This window comes from Rhipicephalus sanguineus, chromosome 1, assembly GCF_013339695.2.
Source record: "Rhipicephalus sanguineus isolate Rsan-2018 chromosome 1, BIME_Rsan_1.4, whole genome shotgun sequence".
In the NCBI taxonomy this organism is placed as follows: domain Eukaryota; kingdom Metazoa; phylum Arthropoda; class Arachnida; order Ixodida; family Ixodidae; genus Rhipicephalus; species Rhipicephalus sanguineus.
In genome coordinates this window covers 124,721,479-124,746,140 of record NC_051176.1, presented here as the reverse complement: position 1 = coordinate 124,746,140, position 24,662 = coordinate 124,721,479, and the positions used below count along the sequence as shown (strand labels likewise).

At 46.4% G+C, this 24,662-nt stretch overlaps 1 protein-coding gene across 3 annotated transcripts in view; it reads left to right on the top strand.

The window, feature by feature from the left end:
- The first annotated feature begins 2,083 nt into the window (after positions 1-2,083).
- The window catches only part of LOC119397399 (guanine nucleotide-releasing factor 2), a 96,479-nt gene continuing 73,900 nt past the window's right edge, over positions 2,084-24,662 (top strand). For 2 of the 3 annotated variants that reach the window (XM_049416276.1, XM_049416275.1), the window contains exons 1-4: positions 2,084-2,320; positions 7,110-7,312; positions 11,191-11,366; positions 22,071-22,215. In XM_049416276.1, the coding sequence (XP_049272233.1) occupies positions 2,296-2,320; positions 7,110-7,312; positions 11,191-11,366; positions 22,071-22,215 (549 nt within the window). In that variant the 5' untranslated portion in view covers positions 2,084-2,295. The remainder of the gene's footprint in view (positions 2,321-7,109; positions 7,313-11,190; positions 11,367-22,070; positions 22,216-24,662) is intronic. The other variant, XM_037664829.2, reaches the window with a different exon arrangement.

Below are 24,662 nucleotides of genomic sequence, written 5' to 3'. Positions count from 1 at the left end.
GGTGGTTCATGCATGCATGGACCAAATGGCGGGCGGTCCGCTGCTCGGCGAGAAAACGTCTTATAAAGTGCGTCTTCTAGACGTCACAAAAAAGTCGCTTTGAAAACGTCGAAATTGGTTTAGAATGGAACAAACGTCTTGAATTATCTCTTTATAAGACGTCGCAGACAAAAATGGTCTTAAAAAGTATGTTTTCAAGACGTAACCAAAAACAGATATAATACGGCTTTTCTGTGACGTTTTTAAAACGTCAAAATTGGTTTAGAAGCCGTTTTATCCCATTTATCCCTAAAATTGACGTTAGACCATGTGTGCTCCCTGGGGGCAACCCTGGGCACGGAAGACAATCTTCACTGCAGAAGGAGGGGATGCGTTATAAATATTCACTATGTAATTACGTGACAGTTGTATTGAAAGAATTGAAAGTTCACCTTAGTTGTTGGTTTGCCAGTGCGCTGCCGAAAGTGACCGCGCTCAAAAGTGCGGGGTTGTAGGAAAGCCATTGGAAGCTGTGTGGGGTTGCGGAATAACTCTTTCTGCCAGATACCTATATTTCCTGTGATAAGCAGTATGCCGGGCCGCTGCCCGAATGAAAGATAAACAGAGCAATGTAATCTTGTCAAGAAAGATCGCGACGGGTGGCTGGCCTTACATTGTAGCTCGTGTGGTGTGAAAGGTTTTTTTCAAAAAGTCGCACAGTTCCTTGTGCATTCCTGTCGTCTTGTGCAAGACGACTTGAACGCGAAAGCCATTCCCCCCTCCCCCTTTCCCAAAAGCTTTCTGCACCCAACGTAGTTTTGCAGTGCCTTCAGACTCTGCCCACCTTTGACCAAGCAACGATGTCGTGTGATGACATCACAAGATCACAAGTGTTGGCGACATGTGACGTCATGATAACGTCATCAGGTGATGATGGTTTTTTTTCCATTACTCGTGTTGACGTCGATGCCGCTGACGGCCACTTTTCGCGTTTGATGAAGGATCTAGGGCTTTCGCCTCAAAATTAACAAGTATGAGCTACTAACCCGTTTTTTAATAGAAGCCGCAAAAACGACAAATTTGGGCGCTGATTGTGTTCCGATCCCTGTCATTGTCGGAGAGAGAATTTTCATTCTTTTAATGACTTGTATTCGTCTATATTATTTGTCCAAAAAGGGAAAAAGAATATATCTCTGCACATGGCGTCTCGTTACAGCGTGCGGGCATCATCAGTGTATGCTTTTGTGCCTCGCGTGAAATAAAACCATTCGTTGAAAGTTATAGTGCACGTGTAGTGTCCCTTCCTGTTCGTCTCTTTCTTTTTTTCGGCGCTTAAAATTCGTTTCTGTATGCTTCGAACAATGCCAAACGCCTACCCTTGTGATCTATTTCGTTCCACATGTGCTCTTTCACGTATGCTTATTTTCCTTCATTTTTTTTCTTGCAAATTGCTTCAGAGACATGAAGTTGCTCGGCTGCTGATCCGAAAGACGCGGGTGCGATCCCGGCGGCGTGCCTCATAATCGCATCGTGGTTTCAGCACTTAAACCCCCAGAAATTATTATCATATATCTTCACTCTATTTGCGATGTTTCTACTTACAAAAAAAAAAGAAGAAAGAAATGTCGAGCGTGCGCTCTCGACTTTTTTTTTTTGCCGCGAAAGACAGTGAAAGGAGCGACGAGCCCGAAATAGGCTCCAGAGAGCACGATAGAAGGAAATGGAAAGAAACCGAGACTATTCGTTAATGCCGTTACATAATACTTATGCACACTTGACTTTTGCTGGCATAATGAACCAACTAGCAGGCTTCGACTGAAATAGAGCTGTTTGAACTGTTTGAACTGCGCGCGAAATCAACCGCGGCGTTGCTTCCTACACATAAGATGATCTTCCTTGTTCCGACGCCGGTTTATTTTTAAATAAAAAAATAGGAATCATTCTTTAGATTTATTGCCTCATCAGTCACCTCGATGATACACTCACACGCGCAACGCGCAACATTTTTTTTATGCAAAAATCAGAGGCAGCAGCGGCATCTATCACGCGTTAACAGCCGTTTGGTTATTTAGCCTCACAACTATGGTATCGTTCCTCTGAGAGGTCGCTGCTGGAGCTGAAGCCAAAAGCGCTGAAAGTGGAGTGGTGGTCTGAAGCCTCGAGTGTTGAAGTTTGGGAGGGTCGATGGTCGATCACGGAGAATATGCTTACAAGTTTTAGCACAATGGAAATATTTGCTAGAGTAGGTTTCATCAGAACTTTGAAGGAACTTCCACCATGTTAAAATGCCGGCGTCCAGGATCGGACTGGTGAACCATGTCAAAGAAGCCAGACAAGCATGGTAAGCGCTCCTCGCGATATGCATTGAAAACTGAAAGGAAGAAGAAAAAAAGTGGTTCAGGCTGTCATTGTTTTCAAGCGTCGTGATGCTGCTTAGTTAGAGCTTCAAACTATCGGCGCGCGCTATCGTATTGCCCTAAGCGAAAGCTCGCGTCAACTCTGCAAAGGAGACTGTCGATCGGATGCCTGTTACACCTTGTGTTTACATATTCGATCGCGCTGCGCGTTTCGCGATCATCTGTTGTGCGCGTTGTGTATTTTAAAATTTTTTTTCCCCCTGTGCTTTCACCTGTTAGTCCCGTTGAATTGCTTGCGGACCGGCCTCGCGGCTCCGCCCGGCTGTCGTGCAACTGGAGAAGAGCGTTCCTGAGCGCATCTAACCCACGCAAATTTCACGTTCTACAGGAAGTTGAATCACAGCGAGAATGTAACAGATGCGCCTTTGGTATTCATCCTGGTGCTGTCGACGGGCGCTGCAGCGTCCGGTTTCAACTAGAACGAGTAGTAGAATAAACCGTCTCTGCAAAATCATCTGCAGGGCATGCCCTTATTTTTCAGCAACTCGGTTCGTTCGAACCGAAGATGACTGGTGAAAGCGGAAACTCCCCTAGCAAGCTCTTGACACGAATTACTCATGTTTGTGACAAGAACTTCCCGAGATTGTCAGCGCCTGTCGAAGTCATTTTGTGTGTATATCTTATTTCTGCGCACGCGAACCACCACCGCGAAACGTGCGGCCTGATTAAATTAATTAGGCTCCTCAAGTCAGCGGCGTTCCGGCCGCTTGTTTTTTGGCGATTATTTTCCTTTGATAGAGCACTTAGGCGCGGAGCTGACATATAGAAACGTCAAAAACATGAGCGCACCAGACGTTTCATTTTCTCGCGGTTCATGCCAAAATGTTTGCGACTCTTCGTCTATGGAAACGTGTGCCCGCGAGTGTGGTGCCCGTTAGTCAAAAGACGAAACTTTTGTATCGAACTTAATTTGAATTTCATTTCCTCCGTCTTTGCATGTGTTGTGAATGATATTGCCATCGAGGACATTGTCAGATGGCTAAAAATGCTCCTCGTGAATTCTTTCTTGGTAATGAAACTGTGAAGCCCATTTTGGCACGCTTTTCATTGTGTCTGCAACTTCTTGCGACATGAAATTTTGCGTGGTGTGCGTTATAACGTACAAATTGGGAGTTTTTATATGATTAGTGGGATAAAATTTAATATTTGTTCGTCTCATGGCCTGTGTATCTGTATAAAAAAGCTCAATAAAAAATAAAAACGACCGACTTGTGCGATATTTTAGAGCCATGTTTAAAATTCCACTTAAGTGGAGTTCAAAACAGAAGCCACAGCACTAGGTGGACTCCTTGTTATAGCCTCTGGTGTATTTTTCATGTAAAAAAATGCATTTCTATTGCTGTTGAACTGTTTTCACAGCCCAGCGTGCACCCTCCTCCTCATCTTCTGTGTTCTTCACTGAGCCACAGCTGTTCTTCCTGTGCCAGCGACTGTGTTCATGACTGCTTGCAGTTAACTCTTTTGAAGCAACACTCTGCCTTTAAAAATGTGCTTTTGCATCTTTTCCTGCCATGTGTTATCTTAGTACACCAGATTTTTCTGAAATGGTAACACTGTTGAGAAGGAGAAAACTTTATTGTACTCCAACTTTAATCATATTTATTTGTGCCACCTTCACAAGCAAATGCAATTCAGACTAGGGTCTGTGAAGTTCTCTGTAGCACAAGTAACATAATTCTGGCAACTCCATACAATATCTCACACATGTGAGATATTGTATGTATATATTATATTATTATTGTATGTATATTATATTTTTGTCCACTTTAATTCATTTCAATTTACGTCTTTATTACTACACTTCAGTTAAAGACTATAATTAATGTTTCTTATGCTTTCCCTGGCCTAATTGTCTGTTGGGTTCATTTGGTTGTGTCTAACAAAGAAACGAGCCCCTCGAAAAAAATTCTGCTTTTGTTCGCACACTGTGTAGACCAGTTATTGCCCTTGCCATTCCAAACATGCTTCCAAATTTTCGTAGCATCATCTTTTTTTGGTTCTTAGAGTAAATTTTCTGCAGCTTTGCTCTGAGGCTATGCAGGTTGCTTTATGCAGCAACAATACCTGTTCTCGTGTACAATTGGGCAGCTGTACAACTACTATGTTGGTGGCATGTTTTAGAAATCATTATTATTCAACAACTGAGAGAGAGCTCAGCATTACAGTAGTAATCTTAATTTAGCACCTTTGTGACATTATAGGATTTTGCTCCGTATTACTGAAAAATTTGTCTATAAAGGTCTTAATTGTTGGTTGTTCTTAAAGTATTGTTTTGCTGGAGTTTATTGCTGCAGGAAATACAGGCAAGTACAAAACCAGCTGAAGTACCATTGTAGCACAGTGCTTGTTATCAAACAGCAATACTCATTATCTTTTTTAATAATAATTCTTGGCATTTAATATCCCAAAACCACAATGTGATTATGAGGGGCGCCATAGTGGAGGGCTCTGGCAATTTTGACTACCTGGAATTCTTTAACGTGCACCTAAATCTAAGTACGCGGGCCTCAAGCATTTTCACCTACATTAAAAATGCGTCTACCGTGGCCGGGATTCGATCCCGTGACCTTCGGGTCAGCAGTCAAACACCATAACCAATAGACCACCGTGGCTGGTCATTATCTTTCTTGTGCTTGGCTACACTTGTCTGATTTTTTTTCCTCATTCCTTGCGTGCATCTGGCAGATTTTTTGGGCCTTTAGTTAAATTTTCTTCAAAACTGAAATGGCCTTTTGAGTGTGATAAATAAACCAATGCGTAGGTTTGGTGGTATTGTGATGATTGTATGAAAGGAATATTTATTTTCACATGCTGCTGAGAGCTATTTAATAGACTTTTCTAAAACAAACAAGCAAACAAAATTGGTGGCCCTACAACACTAAAACTGTTTAGACCTTTTTCTTAGCATGTCAAACAACTTAGTGCAATGTGAAATATACAGATACAAGTTACTGCTTGCAGAAACTTCACAATACAAGCAAAATTAGAGTAATCCTATACTCACGTTTTTGCCACTCGGGATGCCACATTTCACTTTCTCATGACATGATTCTGAGCACCCAATAACCACAAAGTTCTTTTTTTCATACGTGCTATAATGTTTGGCTTGTGTGTTCTCAGGAGCCTCAAATTCCAATTGGCAGCATTTTCTGACCATGCTGGAAAAGTGTTGGAGGGCCCCTTTAAGTCATCCTCTTTTATATAGTCCTGAATTGGAATTGCTTTCAGTTTTGCCGAGGATTGTACAGTCAGCTACACATGAAATATAAAGTGAAGGTTACTTACTGTATTGCCATCATGCCTTTTGAACTTGTCAATTGTGGTCTATAAACTAAACTGCCATCTTATGTCATCAGAAAAAACATGTTAGGTTTACTTGTTTTCTGTCCCTCGTAAGCGCAAGTTGCTTGTAAGTGTGTTTCTTTGTCTGGGTGTGCTCATTTTCATATACAGGGTGCTTCTGCTCTTAAACTTCTGCTATGCTTTCTTTGTCTTTGCCACAGTAGGGCAATGGCTTCATTACATGAACAGGTAGGGCTCTTCGAGGAGTAACCACAGTTGTATGGCATTACTTCTGTTCACCTTCTCTGTAGGACAGGCATTGCTGCTTCTTTGGTTTCGGTATAACTTGTCAGACATGGTTATTGTCCATGGGAAATAACATTGTTTATGGAGGCCGCACCTAATGTACCTATCTGCCGTGGCACATGGAGCGGCAGTGAGATGAAAACCTTTGTCCCACTTTCTTGTAGCTGTTGATTCCACAATTACAGCATGAAGCTTAAAATTCTACAAGATTTCCACGAGTAATTAATTCACAGCACCTTTTATGCAAACACGTGCCAAGCACTGCATTGCTTTAAACATGGAAATGGAGACTAATCATATCAACGAAAGCTGAGGTGGCAGTCACGTAGTCTCACAAACAACTTAAGAGCCCACAAGTCAGCTTAGTAGGGTAAATTGAAGCCTATGCAATGGCTATGTTACTGAAAGCTGCCAAATTGGCTCTTCCTGTAGTGCACTCCTCTTGCTGAATGGGCTAAGTTTGAGCAGCACAGCCACATTGTGTGGATATGTGTCAGTGGAACCAGTGAAATCCTTCATTTCTGAAGCCACACTATTCTCGGCACATAATTTGATGTGGTCACGTTAAAATGTAACAATTTATTGTTTGCTGCACTCGCTGTAATTAATGCTCCTAAGTGTAATTATTGGTGGATGGCTGCCAGTGAAGCATTGGCAATCAGACAAAAATTTTATGTCAGTACTTTCAAGCTAGTGCAGGCTTAAAGCACTGTAAGGATGCTATGCACTTTCTCGTGGTTGCGCACCAGAATCTGTGCCTGCGGGTCACATGTGAGTGAAGGAGTGCACTTGAGGCACTCTGTTGTGTGTCTTAATTGTGAAAAAAAAAAGTCGATTGTGACAAAATTTATAGTTTACAAGGCTGGCCACAAATTTATTCCTAATTTGATACTTTGCAAGGGCTTTTGTTTCTGCACCAAATCTGCTGTGTATGTATGGTGTTTGATTCCACAGCTTGGCGTACTGCGTCCTGGCCCATCATGGACCGTAACAATTCCTGAAGCATTGCGCTGTGTATGTTTTGGTGTCTTTCCTGCGGTAGTTTTGTGCAGTGATAAGTACCTAGCTTTGTTGTCTCGCTTTAGAGGCTCAAAGCTTATGCTGTGGGCTGCCTCTTGTGTGCAGAGGTGGGCCGTGCCAAAGGGAGTCGGCTGGCACGCCGAGCACGTTCCTTTAAGGAAGATATCCTGGGAAAGATTCACCAGATGCGGACGCCCAGTCGAGCTGCCTCTCCACAACAGGCACACAAGGCCAGGCCTCGGGCCCAGGACAGTGAGCTGGATGCACCCACTACTGGGCCAGCAAGTCCAGCTGGCAGTCCAAGCAAGGTAAACCTTTACATAAAGTACATGGTGCTTGTTTAGTTCTGCTAACATTGAAGTACTACCACTAGTCGAGAGACTCAATCAAGTGCAGTGTCAGTGCGTTTACTAAGGCACAGAAAAGTCTTGGGGATATTACGTGACAATTTCTGTACATATAATACAAGTAAGTGTTGGCTTAGGGCAAAGCTAAAGCATCCTAAAATCATTTATGAATTGTATGCCATTATGAAACAGCCAAATGCCCATTTGCTTGTTTAGTTTAGTCCTTCATATATATCTGCCATTGCATGGAATAAACAAATCGAAAGTAATTTGCTCATGCCAGCCTTGTTCACCTAGTCATACAGCCTACATCTTGCAACATAATACCCTTGTCACACGCCAAATCTAACGTCATTTAGAACTAATGGCATTAGGTGAACTTAATGTCATTTTACCTGCCTGCTGTCACGTGACGAAAACAAATATCATTTTAAAATGATGGCCATGACCTTAGCCTTCTTGGGCCGTGACTTTGGGAGAAATAAAAATCTATTAAAACCTGCATCTAACATGCGTGTATCCTCAAAAATAATTTTCTATCACTAAAAAGCTGCTCCAAGAATATAAACGCAGCCGTTTTACACAACTTGCCACAGCTGTACGACACAAACGAAGCCAAGCCAAGAACCAAGCGAAAACCAACATGGCCGACAATATGCGCGACCGGGCGTGGGTACAGTGAACTTAAGCGTGGGAGCATGACTGACACTCCAGCTGCAAAAATGAGAAGGCGGCAGCTAATTCGTGTAGTCACCACCTTGATCAACAAAACACGTGCAATCGGATGATCAACACCCGCGATACAGGCAACAACAAGAGAGCACAAATGAAACATGGCCGGTGTCCAGCCACTGTAGTTGAGAGTAGCTTTCATTTAGAAACTTTCATGCGTGCTGTTACGTCATCAAACCAGTAATAAGTTATTCTAGTAAAGAATAAGATATTTACAAATTACAAAATTTACGTATCCATAAGTCAACAGTCATCTCCCTAAAAGGTCCCTGGTGTCAAGACTACGCATTCGGTCCGAAATCGAATGCAAATGTGCTTCGGGAACTCATTCGACAGGAAATGTCGTTTTAATCTAATGTCATTTGTTTCCCCATGTGACAGCAAACAAATGGCATTACAAGCAAATGACATTAGCTGTAAATGACATTAGATTTGCCGTTATAACAAAGCTTTCTTATTTTGCCAGTTGTTGGTGAACTAATGAACCTTTCGCCCACTTTTAAGGCTCTATTCTTTGTCGAAGCAAACATTTATGTTACTCCACCTATAGTAAAGCTTCCAGTACAATCTAATCTCAACCTTATATGAACTCGTGCTGGAATCGCAGGCTTTATTAGATGCAAATGTTGTTATGTTGAAATTTGCGTTGTCTTAGTGGATATCATCTTATCAAAATAATTTATCAACAAAAATTCTTCAAGGAATTCTAGCAACTATTAAGGAATAAAAAACATTTACACATGTGGTACAGGCTGTGTGAAGAGCACCGGTCTAGCATAAGCTTCAGCTAGTGCTGATAGTCACTCTAAGAGCGCATCAGGCATACACCTTTATCATCTTAATCATGGCCCACCAACGCTAGTATGTCGTTTTGCTTGTTAAAAAGCACAGCAGTTATTCACGAGGCCAAGTACATTGCAATGTTGTTTATTATATTACGGTAATCTGCAGTAATGATTAAGGATTACGGTTGTTTGTGATGGCACCAAGACAATGAATGTTCCCTTTGTCATTTCCGAGGCACTTATAACTCATGATAACTTGTGTCCTGCTTGGTGTTTTTTAGCTCTGAGCTCTGAGTGGCCTGTCTCCGGAAACTCACATATTTCTTTTTGTAACATGATTTTGCACTAGCGTCTCTAGTGAATCTTCTCATCTAGAAACCCCGTCAAGAACAGATAAATGTTTGCTTAATTTGAGTGAGCATCACATGGGACCTTAAATATAAATATGTACAAACCTCGCAGTTGTTAGTGACGTCATGTCATCATGCTGCTTATGCATTTCCATGTCGTTATTTGCATTTGTTAAAGCCTATGACAAATAGTGATGTAAAACCATGCACAGACGACCAGGTGGAACCGGTTCCTGAAATATGAAGTCAATTTATGTTGTGTATTCTTTACATTACAAACTCTACTAATATAAATATTTATTACAGTTTCTGGCACCTTAAAGGGGTCATGAAGCACCCCTTGGGCTTGTTGAAAAAACACATCCTGCGGAAAGCTGACACGGCTATGAACTGCTCAGCCAAATATTGTAGTCGTGCGCGCCGCGTAAAGGCTACAAGCGGAACGCGAAGTTGCTGTTTTCTCAGGAGCCCTCTTTTCAAACAGAGGCCGGTTCTCACTCTTGGCGGTGGGCGGGGCGTCTGCCAGGTGACGTCGCGATCTGCATCAACGCGTCGCAAAAGACATAGCATCCTCATTGGCCGATAGCCGACGTAAATCGAGATCGGCGTTTGGATCAGATGCGCTTCTTGCCACGGGGTGCTGCCACTTGCCGGCGCCGCACTCCTCAGTACACGGTAGCTGCACTCGCGCAAGCGAATCACAGCGGGAGAGCGATCGCATTTCATGACGCGCGCTGACGTAACTTCTTTCCCCCGTGCCATCCCTCCCTATCTAGCTTCCAGTGCGCTCGTCGGCACGAGAAAAGAGAGAAAGCGCTGAGAGCGTGCGCCAAACCCCCATAACTCCGCTAATTCTTGACAGATTCGAGAAATTTTTGCAGCAATCGATTCAGGAGGCAGTAAACTCCGATACTGAGGTCATTAGATCATTACTTGGAAAAGTGGTTCATGACCCCTTTAAAGGTTAAGTAATACTACTATTCAGTTTAAGGTGGTAGGCCACCTTCAAAAGTCAATTTTTTTTCCCGAGGTCGATTTTTAGTTTTTAGCTTTTGTGCATGCCCAAACATTCAAAAATATGCTGCAGCAAAAATTATCCTCATATCACCATTAGTTTGCGAGTTACAGCAAGTTTCCCATACCCCATGCTCGCATAGCGAAACCGAAACCGCATTGCATTGGTTGCGAAAGTGAGTGTTCTTTTGTCTATATTAATGATATTCAAAATACCTTTTAAATTTTATTTCCACTGTTACATAAGAGGATGTTACATAAGAGGATGTCATTAAATATAACTTTGGGTTTCTAGTTGTTTTTAAATGTTTAAAAACGGCCACAAGGGGGACGCACACCTTTTGCAAGCTCTGAAATATTCGTCTGCGTTTTTCTCAAATAAGAATTTGCTCCAAATCATGTGACGCTAACATTCATAACTTTTTTCTCATTGTGTACTTTGAGCTGAAATTTTGTATAACAATGTACAACATATATATCTGTGCAGTGAACTAGAATAAAAGAAATTGATGGAATACTATTGAATTCTCAGCTGATTTTGCAAACAGGTTCAGTATAAATTGGCTCTTTTTCCCTGTCTTTCTGGTTTTTTTTTAACATTACTTCCTTGATATTTACTGCATAATATTTATCCTAGTTCATTGCAAAGCTCCAACCTTTAGTTACACAAATGACAAAGCTTTACTGAATTAAGCCACCCATTTTAGTCACTTATCACGGCATGACTATCACTTTTAATGCAATTTTTGACAAAGATCACCTCCCAAAAAATAAATAATCAATATTTTGCACTATAAATGGCTGGGTAAGTTAAATAAGACATGCTTGTTTTGAAGAAAAGTTATTTCAACGCTGGCTGCTCTTAAAAAAAATTATTTTTTTTAGTGGCCTACCACCTTAAGCATAAGCATCAGAATGACTCAAGCGTTAGGCGTCAGCATGCTGTATTTTACTTTTACAGGGGGATTCACAAGTGAACAATGACATGAAGCAAATATCCAATGCCTTGCGGTATTTTCAAGACTCGGTTGAAAAAAACACCTTGGGCCACCTGCCTGGCTCTGCAAGCATTGTGCTGGAATATGTGTTGCATCTTATCTCACTTCTCAAGAAAGACCTCATAAATGACCAGAGGTAAGTTCTGCAGTGTTCAGCCAAGTTTCTGTTAATGTGCAAGTTAAATTTAACTTCTCTTTATCTCTGCTGAGCTTGACATTGCAGGTTCATCCCTTGAGATGGGGCATACACCATGGATGTGGGCAAAGCGCGAAAACACTCGTGTACCTAGATGTAGGTACACATTAAAGGAGCACTTTTTGAACATGATCAGAAAATGCTGTCAATCGGTACTCAAGGTTCCTGCGAACATGTGAGCCAAAATCTTAGTGCAGCACACGGCATGGAATTTACAGTTAAGTTTCAAAGTCAGCTAGAAATTGCTTGCTCTACTCACGACAAATGATGCCATAAATTGCTTGCTCTTCTCTCGATAAATGATGCTATAAGCGTAATTTGGCTTATGACATCAATTTAGCTTAAGGCCATCAGCTAATTAGAGCATGACGAGCTGTATAGTTACCATGGTTGTTGTGGGGGCCGTGACGTGCGCACACTGGTGGTCCAACTGCGCCAATTGCGCCATTTTCTACAATCCCATATCCCTGTGCCTTGCTGCGCACATTCGAGTACTGCTTGCACCAACTGCGCCAAAGTTCACTAGTCCACCTGTTTACATGGCATCGGACCGTTTATGGCCCAAAATATTCTTGGTCGCAACAAACACCACTAGAGCTTTCCCCATGCCTTCCACTCGCTCCAAGCTGAGCTGCAACAGCTAGCGGCGCTGCGCGCTATAAATGGCGTCTTCACGCAAATGAAGATTTGCATATGAAAAAGTTTGATCATTCTAAAAAATATAGAAAAAAGAAAGATGCCTTCTAATCGCTCTGCACAACGTTTTTCGGTATGCCTCTCGTAAAGCTAAGCCTAAATGCCTACGTAAAGTGCGTACGTAAAGCCCACGTAAATGCCCACGTAAAGCGCTCGCGCACGTCCAAGCGCTCGTCGCCAGGGGTGAGAAAGCTACGCATATTGCGCATTTTTAATACGATTCCGTTTTTCTGCGCCAAGCTGCTCCAAAAGCATCAAAATCACAATATTTGCTCCGAACTGCTCCAAAACAGCCTCAAAAGCAAGAATTTCGATGCGTGCACGTCATCTTTAGTGGGGAAAAAAGGCTGAGTTGACATGATTTTCCAAGCAGCGTCTGGAATAGCAAGAAAAGAATGCGTTCGCAGAACACACAGACGCGCCCAAGCGTGTTTCTTCTATGCACCTTTCTAATGAAGGCTCGCATCGTGCCGCTGCCATAATCTCCTCTGGACTGTTATATGCGTGACCACACAATGTGCTGCCGTGCCCCAAGCGTGTTGCTTCTGCTCGCTAGGCTGTGTTCTGGCGCTACTGGCGCTCAGTGAATACTATCGAGTGGCATGTGTAGCGGGGTTGACTTTTAGATTCTTTTTTGTGCATAGCGTGTTCCTCCGGTCGCTTTCATACGCACTTTGATACGCGTAAAAGGCGTCGCTTCGTGCCGGCTGTGGGCTACACCATCATTTAGGCTTAGCTTTACAACCGGTGTATCGGTCGACGGCTGTTTTGCTATGCGACTGGCATGCCTCCTTTTTTGTTTTGCAAAAAATAAAACAGGCCTCTGTACGTCCGGCGCTTCGTTTGCGTGAACACATTGCTTAGGGTGCGCGTGCCAGAAGCATGCAGTGTATGGTCGGCGGGCGCTTTGCGCGACTCGCAGTGCGGGGCGGGGGGCAATCGCAAGTCTAGGCATTATCGGGAGTTCTACATCAACGGCGATGGCCTTCGATATTAAAGAAAAAAAGCTCAGGCCAGCGCGGGCAGTGGTAATACTGTAGTTGTGCGCGTTGAGAGGCGTTATTTATCCCCCCCCTTCCCCCCGCTTGCGATTGTCTTCATGCTCAAGAAAAAGTTAGGGGTTCTGCGGCATTCTGGAAAAGCCGTTAGGGTTCCTCAGAGCCAGGACGTTTAGAGAACTCGTGCTCTATTGGTTTTGAGAAGGCAGCGGCAGACTGAAGCGAAGCGCATTTGTGTCATTCCCCAGTAAAAGCGTACAGTACGGCAATACTCTTGCAGTACCATACGCACATGTTTGACGAGATAGTCAGTGCGGCGAGGTTTCTCGGCACCCGCGCGGCATTCTTGAAGGGGGTCCCGCACGAGGTGGCAGTGAATGGCGGTGCAGTGCGCTTTGGGTCTACCTACCTACCTGCCTGCCCCCCCCCCCCTCTCTCTCTTCTCATCCATCGATCGACTTTTTGCTCTCCTGCTCGTTTCGTTAATCGAATGTACACCAAAATTGGTATGGCATAACATGACTGTATGACGAACATGAATGACAAGTCATAACAAAAAAATCATGACATGCATGTCATGAATGACATGATATACATGCCACAGTCTTGGTGCTCTTACGGCTGTTTCGTTAATTTGATATATACCAAAATTGATACGGCGTTACAAGAGTGTATGACGAACATAACTGACAGGTCCTAACGTGCAAATCATGACACGCATGTCATGCACAGCATGATATGCATGCCACGCTCATGGTGCGCTCGCGGCCGTTTCGCTAGCTTGATATATACGAACATTGGTATCTTGCGACATGACTGTATGACGAACATAAATAGCACGAGTTGACATGAAAACCATGACATTCATGTCATGTACAGCATGACTTATGTGCAACGCTCATGGTGTGCTGGCGGCCATTTTGCTGGCTTGATCTACCCCGAAATTGGTATTGCGTGACGTTACTGTGTAACGAACATAAATAACATGAGTGGCACGCATTTTCCTCAATGACAGATAAGACGATGTATGCAGCTCTTTGCTGGCTGCTTCGCATTACATCGATTCCCACAATGCGTGGGATCTGGCGGCTTTTTTTCTTTTTGGAGTGACCTTATGACACCTGTCATTCGCCGAAACCGAATGTGCCATGCTTGCATTGTCACTGATGCTTCACTTCAACGCACATCCTGTGCAGTGCAGTGAAGCCAGAATGTGATACTCTTTCGTGCTAAGAACCTGATTAATGGCTGTTCTCTGGCTGTTGGCCTTGTCTCCTTGTTTACATTGCAGCAGCATTTCCTGTATGCACACTGATAAGAATATTCACCAAAAATATAGACATGTTCTGCTCCAAGTGATCCTAAATTTCGTTTTGGCTGCTCTAAACCTGCTCCGAACAACTGTTCCTCCTGCTTCAAATTTGCTCCAAAACAGACTTTTTCCTGCTCCAAAAATTGCGCCAATTCATAAACTGGCTGAACCACCACTGTCACTGCACTCTTCAGTGCTAGAATCCCTACAAATATAGAATTACACCAGCACGCTCGAAGCGTGCGACAAGTAACTCTGCTGGTACTTGACAGATTGGCAGCAATTGATTCATGAGGCAGAAAACTCAGATAGTGAGGTCATTTGATGATTATTTGGAAAAGTATTGCAGAGCCCCCTTAAGGAACCCCAAATGGTCAAAATTAATCTGTTATCCAGAATTTAATTGTAACCTCCATGTACCAGTCTTAAAGTATAAGTACTGCAAATGACTTCACGTATTCAAGGGCTTCTGCAATTTTTGTAAATAACCCACACTTCACAAAAATTAGTCCCATGAACAATTAAATTTGTCAGAACACCCAGATCGGCATTTTACAGAACTTAGTGGCTGGGATCTTAGTCAATTTATTCTCTGAAGTGCCTTTTGAAAATCAGAGAAGAAACTCAAGTAATGCTCTTTTCATTGGAAAACTTGACGCACTTTGCACACTAAATTTGTGACTTCTGCGCAAAAAAAGGAAAAAAATGTATATATGAGATATCATTAGTATCTTCATATTGCAAACATAAAACATTGATTTTGATACTTTTATCCAGCATCGTATCCTCCATGCAGACAAAGAGTGTAGCCAGGATCCAGGATTTTACTTTGAGGGGAGGGGTGATCTACATTCTGCGTGTGTTTGCATGTGCATGTGCATATAATATTGTCACGTGGTCGTGACGTCGACGAAGACAGCAGTCGGCGTTTGCAGAATGAAACTGTTTATTTGGCCGAACTTGTGGCCGGGAAAATGAGAACTAGAACTACAGCAATACACGCTGTACAATGATAGCGGCGAACAGGGCGTCGTCCGTCGATCAACTGACAAGCAGTCAAGCGCGTTGGCTTTTATACAGGCGCTATCGAACTTTCCAGCGATATCGCTGGTGGCGGCGTTATCTCTCGACAAAGCTGGAACATTCTCGTGCGGCGCGCAATCTTAACAGATTGTTCCAAAACAATCGCGAAGCTTCCTACACATCACGGCGAGGCCTGCGCAGCGCGTTGCCCAGAGTCTTTGTGGGTGAAGCTTACACTCATGAAATATAAGACTCGCGGCAATGCCCCCCTCTGAAAAAGCATCGTCCCGATGCTTAAAAACAGAACATGAATACATGCAATGCTAAAGAAAACTAATAAAGAAAGCAAACATTAGAGTCCTCAGGTGCGCTAACGAGCATAGTACGGTTTAAGGCGCACCACATGCACGACCTTGGGTCGAGCTCGGCGCCTCTGGGAGTTCGTGATGCCGTCGGGGACAACCTCGTAGTCGAGTATGCCGAGACGTCGAAGTACCCTGTACGGTCCGAAGTATCGTCGAAGAAGCTTCTCGCTCAGTCCGCGTCGTCGTATTGGCGTCCAGACCCAGACACGGTCGCCGGGCTGGTACTCGACGAAGCGTCGTCGAAGATTGTAGCGACGGCTGTCGGTGTGCTGCTGAGTCTTGATGCGCAGGCGGGCCAGCTGTCGAGCTTCTTTGGCACGTTGTAAGTAAGCGGCGGCGTCGACATTTTCTTCGTCGGTGACGTTGGGTAACATGGCGTCGAGCGTCGTCGCCGGGCTCCTTCCGTAGACCAACTTGTACGGCGTCATCTGCGTCGTTTCTTGGACGGCCGTGTTGTAAGTGAAGGTCACATACGGAAGGACGGCGTCCCACGTCTTGTGCTCAACGTCGACGTACATGGCGAGCATGTCGGCGATGGTCTTATTAGACGCTCGGTGAGGCCATTGGTCTGCGGGTGGTAGGCGGTGGTGCGGCGGTGGCTCGTCTCGCTGTACTTCAAGATCGCCTGAGTTAGGTCCGCAGTAAAGGCGGTACCTCTGTCTGTGATGAGGACCTCTGGGGCGCCATGACGCAAGACGATGTTCTCCACGAAGAACTTGGCTACCTCGGCGGCACTCCCTTTGGGCAAGGCCTTTGTCTCGGCGTAGCGGGTGAGGTAGTCAGTCGCTACGACGATCCACTTGTTGCTGGAAGTTGACGTCGGGAACGGCCCCAGTAGGTCCATCCCGATTTGCTGGAACGGCCGGTGAGGTGGGTCGATTGGCTGCAGAAGTCCCGCTGGCCTAGTCGGCGGTGTCTTCCGTCGCTGGCAATCTCGGCAAGTCTTAACGTAGTGGGCGACGTCGGCAGCAAGGCGTGGCCAGTAGTATTTTTCCTGTACTCTGGCGAGCGTTCGGGAAACACCGAGATGTCCAGCCGTCGGGTCGTCGTATAGGGCCTGGAGGACTTCTGGTCGCAATGATGAGGGCACGACGAGAAGGTAGTCGGTTCGAAGTGGCGAGAAGTTCTTCTTCAGAAGAACGCCGTTCCGTAAGAAAAACGACGGCAGTCCTCGCTTGAATACCTTCGGAACCACGGCGGTCTTGCACTCGAGGTACTCAATAAGGCCCCCCAGTTCCGCGTCGGCCCGTTGCCTTTCAGCGAAGTCGTCGGCATTTATAGTTCCGAGGAAGCAGTCATCGTCGTCGTCTTGCGGCAGTGCGTCGACGGGGGCACGAGACAGACAGTCGGCGTCAGAGTGTTTTCATCCAGACTTGTACACGACGGTAATATCGAATTCTTGAAGCCTCAGACTCCATCGTGCAAGACGACCTGAAGGGTCCTTCAAGTTAGCTAGCCAACATAAGGCGTGATGGTCACTGACAACTTTGAAGGGCCTGCCATAGAGGTGACTTTGACGTAGCCCAGAGAATGGCAAGGCATTCCTTTTCTGTTGTGGAATAGTTTGCTTCTGCCTTTGATAGTGACCGGCTAGCATAACTGATAACCCTTTCAAGCCCGTCAGTCTTTTGCACAAGGACGGCAACGAGTCCTACGCTGCTTGCGTCGGTGTGTATTTCCGTATCGGCGCAATCGTCGAAATGCGCAAGTATGGGTGGCGTCTGCAGGCGTTTGTTTAAGTTCTTGAAAGGCTTGCACTTGCGCCGTTTCCCACCTGAATTCCACGTTATTCTTCGTGAGAAGCGTCAGTGCTTCGGCAATCCGTGAAAAGTTTTTGACGAAGCGTCGGTAATAGGCACATAAGCCGAGAAATCGGCGCACGGCCTTCTTGTCGGTGGGTGGCGCAAAGTCGGCGATGGCAGCTGTTTTCCGCGGGTCTGGGCGCACTCCAGACTTGCTGATCACATGACCCAGAAACAACAGCTCGTCATACGCGAATCTGCACTTTTCTGGCTTCAGGGTCAGTCCAGAGGCCTTCATTGCTTGAAGTACTGCCTCAAGCCGCCGGAGATGCTCGTCGAAGGTCGAGGAAAACACCACGACGTCGTCCAAATACACAAGGCACGTCTGCCACTTCAATCCGGCCATTACGGTGTCCATGACACGCTGGAACATCGCAGGTGCCGAGCAAAGACCGAAAGGCATGACCTTGAACTCAAAGAGGCCGTCTGGTGTTATAAAGGCAGTCTTTTCTCGGTCTCTCTCGTCGACTTCGATTTGCCAGTAGCCGGTCTTGAGGTCCATCGACGAAAAGTGCGTCGCGTTGTGAAGTCGAACCAGGGTGTCGTCTATTCGTGGGAGGGGGTACACGTCCTTCTTAGTGATTTTGTTCAGGCGCCGGTAATCAACGCAGAAGCGCAGTGTCCCGTCCTTCTTCTTCACTAACACCACGGGTGACGCCCACGGACTCTTGGACGGCTGGATGATGTTGTCGCATAGCATCTCGTCGACTTGTTTCTTTATCGCGTCGCGCTCTCGAGTAGAAACTCTGTATGGGCTCTGACGGAGTGGTCGAGAATTTTCTTCTGTTATAATGCGGTGCTTCGCAAGGGGCGTTTGTCGGACCCGCGATGACGACGAGAAACAGTCCTTGTATTGCAAGAGCAGGGTTTTGAGCTGGTCTTGTTTGGCCTTCGGAAGGCTTGGGTTGACGTCAAAATCCGGTTCGGGACCTCTATTCGTCGAAGCAGGTTCGGCAGCATCGAAGAGGGCGAAAGCATCGCTGGCGGCTACACATTCGTCGATGTAGGCAACCGTCGTACCGAAGTTGAGGTGCCTATATTCATGGCTGAAGTTTGTCAGCACTACTTTTGCTTTACCGTCACGCAGCTCGGCTATACCTCGTGCGACGCAAATTTGACGGTTCAGGAGTAGGTGCTGATCGCCCTCGATGACGCCTTCAAGGTTCGCAGGTTTTTCGGTGCCGACGGAAATAATGACGCTGGAGCGCGGCGGAATGGTCACCTGCTCTTCTATCACATTCAATGCATGGTTGCCTGGCATCGCGTGGGGCGGGAGCGCTTTGTCTGAGTTCAGTGTTATCGATTCAGACCTCAGGTCGATGACGGCGCCGTGGTCACTTAGGAAGTCCATTCCCAGTATCACATCCCTGGAGCATTTTTGTAGAATTACAAAGCTCGCAGGATAAGTCCGGTTATTGATGGTGACTCGTGCCGTGCAGACACCAATCGGCGTTATCAGATGGCCTCCAGCGGTCCGGATCTCGGGGCCTTCCCAAGCAGTCCTAACTTTCTTCAGCTGTGCTGCGAACGGCCCACTGATGACGGAATAGTCGGCTCCAGTATCGACGAGAGCGGTGACATTGTGGCCGTCGATCAGAACGTCGAGGTCGCTAGTCCGCCGTCTTGCGTTGCGGTTACGTCGCGGCGTCGGGTCACGGCTGCGTCGGTTTGCACCGCTGCTTCCGCATTGCGTCGTCAGGTCTGCTTCCGGTCGCAAAGTTTCGTCTTCAGGACGTCGTTCGGCGTGCGGCGGGGGCTCGGAACTTCGTCGCGGCGTCGTCGTCGACGACGGAGGATCTTCAGCATTTCGTCGTTCAGCAACCGCACCTCCATCGGTTGCTGCCCTTAGTTTTCCGGATACGGGCTAGGCGACCGGCCCCGGTTTGGGCCAGTGTACGGCCGGCGGTGCGGTGACATGTAGCGGCCGGGCGACGGCGAGCGGGAAGGTCGTCGTTCTTGCCACTGTGTTCCGGTGAGGTAGTCGTTGATGTCGCACGGCCGTTCGCCTGGCTGCGGGCGCGGCGCGTTGATAGCGAATCCGCGTAGTCCCATTTGTCGGTACTGGCAGCGGCGGTACGTGTGGCCGGCCTCTCCGCAGTGGTAGCAGAGCGGGCGGTTGTCGGGGGCACGCCAGACATCGGTCTTCCTCGGGGTGTTGCGCTGGCTGACAGGTGGTCGGTAGGGCGTCGGTGGCGGCGGCGGCGTCTGGCGACGGTACTGCGGCGGTGTGGCGTCTTGGCGGGGGCGTGGAGGAAGAGCATGACGGCGGGCTGCAGCAGCATAGCTAATAGCTTGCGGCTGCGGCTCTGCTAGCTGAGGCGCGCCGAGTGAATGCTGGATCTCCTGGCGCACGACGTCGGCGATGGACTCTACTTGAGGTTGCGACGGAGGTAGAATTTTTCGCAACTCCTCTTGCACGATTGCTCGAATCGTCTCACGCAGGTCAGCGGGTCCTAGGGCTTGAACGTCGGCGTAGCTTGTAGCCGAGAAGCTGCGGTTGTATTGCCGCGTTCGCATCTCAAGCGTTTTCTCGATCGTGGAAGCCTCCGATGCAAATTCAGCGACCGTCTTCGGCGGGTTCCTTATCAATCCAGCGAAGAGTTCCTGTTTGACACCCCGCATGAGGAACCTCACTTTCTTCTCTTCGGGCATACTTGGGTCGGCGTGTCGAAACAGGCGATTCATCTCTTCCGTGTAGATGGCAATATTTTCATTGGGCAGCTGCACACGGGTCTCCAGCATAGCCGCGGCCCGTTCCTTGCGTACCATGCTCGTGAACGTGCTTAGGAACGTCGTCCGAAAGAGATCCCATGTTTGTAGGGTGGATTCTCGGTTCTCGAACCACGTCCTCGCGGCGTCTTCTAGGTAGAAGTATACGTGGCGCAGCTTGTCCTCGCAGTTCCAGTTATTAAATGTTGAGACCCTTTCAAAGGTCTCGAGCCAAGTCTCGGGGTCTTCACATGGCGAACCACGGAACGTCGGCGGCTCCCTGGGTGGCTGCATCACGATCGCCGTAGGGGGCACTGCGTCAGTCATCGTCTCGGCGGTCGATGTGAAGGTCTTCGGCTGCCTGGCGTTTTCGGGAAGGAGCCCGTACTCTGGTTGTAGTCCCTTCTGCCGGCGGCTGGTTCAAGGATTCGGGTTGTCCTTAGAGTCGTCTTCTTCGTGGCTTGGGCTTGGGTCAGCGCTCCGCGGTGGTGTCCGGATCATGAAGCGGCACCTCCACCAGATGTCACGTGGTCGTGACGTCGACGAAGACAGCAGTCGGCGTTTGCAGAATGAAACTGTTTATTTGGCCGAACTTGTGGCCGGGAAAATGAGAACTAGAACTACAGCAATACACGCTGTACAATGATAGCGGCGAACAGGGCGTCGTCCGTCGATCAACTGACAAGCAGTCAAGCGCGTTGGCTTTTATACAGGCGCTATCGAACTTTCCAGCGATATCGCTGGTGGCGTCGTTATCTCTCGACAAAGCTGGAACATTCTCGTGCGGCGCGCAATCTTAACAGATTGTTCCAAAACAATCGCGAAGCTTCCTACACATCACGGCGAGGCCTGCGCAGCGCGTTGCCCAGAGTCTTTGTGGGTGAAGCTTACACTCATGAAATATAAGACTCGCGGCAATATGTATGCACTCAGTAGGTGTATTGCCTCATTACTCCTTGCTACACCAATGCATGCAGAGCAACGTTGTACTAATTGCAGGAAATAGAATGAACAGGCCTGTTGCGTCATTGCTGCTAAAAATGAACGAAGGGAGGCATGCAGATGGGTAAAATAGTTTCCTTGAAAAATTCTGGTCATATATGGCTCATCCTTATCTCTTGCCCCGCCACGGTGGTCTAGCGGTTATGGCGCTCGACTGCTGACCTGAAGGTTGCGGGGTCGAATCTTGGCCGCGGCAGCTGCATTTTCGATGGAGGCGAAAATGTTTGAGGCCCGTGTACTTAGATTTAGATGCACGTTAAGGAACCCCAGGTGGTCGATTTCCGGGGCTTTCCACTACGGCGTCCCTCATAATCATATCGTGGTTTTGGGACGTTAAACCCCAGATATTATTATTATTATTTATCCTTATCTCTTACTAAATTAAGGATAAGCTGAAAACACAAAGTAATGAACTTGCAGCTAAAAATCCTACTAAAAGTTCTCTTTTCATGATCTGATATTTTTTAACAGGCTTCGTTGTAGAATAAATTTTTTCTAAAGGTGGAAGAATTTGAAAGGTGGAAGAAATTGATAGTTGTCGTGTCAAATTAGAACAGATTTTAGCTTTCTTTCATAGATATAATCATTCATTGCATAACCAGAGTGACTGATGATTGCCTTCTTGGGAAAAAAAACCTTCTAACTGTGTGTGCATTTTCAGTGAGCCATACTAATTCCCTTTTTATTGTCATTGCTTTGTCTGAGCCTCAGTGTGTTTTGATATTGGCTTGTTTTAGTTCGGTGCTCATCTCTACAACCAATCAAGTCTACCAGAGCTTATCAAGGTTCATTGAATGGGCAGATGATGTAATGCTGAACAGAGAACGGGCAACCATGGATGGTGTTAACCAAGTTGTCCAATCTCTTCAAGATTCTCTTAAGGTCAGTCTTTGTTTCTTTTTCATTATCACTTTCTGAAATTAGCTTTAATATTGTATGCTCCATTTTATTTTCAGGAAATTTGTACTGTGAGGAGTGTGAAATTTGGCTATGTGGTTAGCTGGCTTTTAATGGAGCGTTCAAGATCATTGTTCAAGAAAATGCCTGATATGCCAGAATAGTGCATAGTATACAAGGATATGCTTGGATTCCATAGGTATAATCGAAGTGTAGTATATTTCTCTTGGTAATGATTTAATATTTATGTAGCTGTAATTGGAATGTAAACATGTCTTCAGAAAATGAAAAATTTTATAAATTGGTGCTGGTCCATGGTTACTTGCAACTGTCCTTAAAAAAATTAATAAAATAGGCTTAGATGTGAATTATTTTGTGTACTGTTATGTTTAAATGCCATGTTGACCACTGTGTAAAACACTATGTACATATAACCGATTGACAGAGTGATTGCAATAAGACGCAGTTGCAGTTGGATCTGGCAATGTCAGCAATTGAATAGTAAAGAAGAAATGATGCCACCTTCTTAATCAGCAGGTGTGGTGCACGACTGTAGTAGTAGTAGTGCTTATTGGGGAAATGACGCTGATTCTGCAGCCCAATAGGGAGCACGGCGCAGCGTCAGGGGAAGGGGAAATGGGAAATAAAGAGGATAGCAGAAGAGTGAAGGTCTCGTCCATTCATGGGGGAGGCCGATGGTCCAGCAAATTGCAGGCGTTAACAGTAGGCGGCGATTCCGGTCGCCTCCACAAACTCCAAGAGGATGTGGAGATGTTATGGTCGACAAATGTCCTTATTTGCAGTCAGACACACAGTCATGTTCTCTTTGGGCCTATTTTAAATCTGATTACCTTTGTTCTTTCTGATTATTTTCGTGGGTGTGCACGCATGTCTCGGCAATTTCTGAATAACTGAGTTTCTAATCATGTTTCACACACCTGATTTTAACAAACAAAATGGTCCCTTGCAAGTAAATAGGCTTCCCAATTGGCAGTGATTCCACTCCTGCGCCAACTGCGCCAAAGTGCGCCAAATTGTATTTACTGCGCCATCCTGATAATATCGACGAAAATTGCGCCAAACTGCGCCATAGTCTCGGGTTTGGGGGCGTCTATCACCGGTGATCGCACCGGCGGCGCGTCAGAGTATGTGCAGCTTGATCTTGGGGCCGTAAAAGTTACAATCACGGACCAATAATTATTCCGTTAAATAAACAGCGCTCGCGCATGCGTGCCGAATAAGCCATGACGCCATGCACGGTGCCGACGCAGCTTTTGTTGTGCAAGTCGGCTCGACAGCAAAACACGCTCTCCGCAGATGCTCGTGATGTCTAGGCCAATCGGCAGCGTGGATGGTTGCGATTGATCGGCGGACGTCGCCGCTTCCAGAAACGCTGCTGATAGCTTGTTTCAAGCGTCGCACGGCCCGTAATGAAAGCAATGCTCAGTAATAACTACACGCGTGCCGCTACAAGGTCTGTCACTTGTTTCTGGACATCGCGGAATCAAGTCTGGGATCACTAGCAATAGGTATATGGAACAATATCGAATTCTTCGTGCTTCGCGTCTATGGAAGAGCACGTGAATGGTGCGAACGCATTGACACTTTTCCTCAGATATACTTTATCCATGGGTCTTCATACAGAAAGACTTTTTCGTAATTGCTTCCACCAGCACATCCGGGTTTGTAATCACTCTGCGGTAAATACCCCTAAAAGCCTTTCGAGCTCGTCAGTGCTATAGGGTTCCGAAATGAACTTATTGCTTGCTTTTTTTAAGGAAAGTCACAGCTCCACCGCAAGGATGAAGTAATGAATGCGATAGCATGAATCCCATCTCGTGTATAAACGCTAGAGTAAGCGAATACGGCCATTCCAGGGAGAGATGCTCTTTCCGCACAATGTCTTTGCGTTGAGAGCGCAGCACGTAGAAGAGCATACGAGCCGCCCGCTGATGGCTGCCAAGATAGCGCGCTGGCCAGCGATCGCCACCGCGCCCTTAGAATCAAAGTTCAAAGTTGCTACTTGAGCGAACCTTCCCCCTCCCTTCGTGTCTTTTCATGCTCGTGCAAGACGGGCGGGGCGTTTCCTCTCTTTTGATGGCAGGCCACCCGAGCGGGGTGATGTTGCGCATGCGCCCTCCGAGCGACGGAAATGGGCCAGCTCGTTTGATTTATTTTTCGGCCGCGTTCGTCGGCACCGCTCGCGCGCTTTTACTCGCGGTAGTGCATACGACGCGCGGGGGGATGCTATCAATTTGGACTTTATATGGGACATGACGGCAAAAACCCGTCGAGAGTATCCATATAATTGCTATCGCAATAAAATCTCATCTCATTAATAAAAACATGCCTCCTGGTCGGAGCAGCCGCAACTGCGTTTTAATATGCACTGCTGTCAGTAGCGGGCCCGTCGCTGACGGCCCACTGTGAAG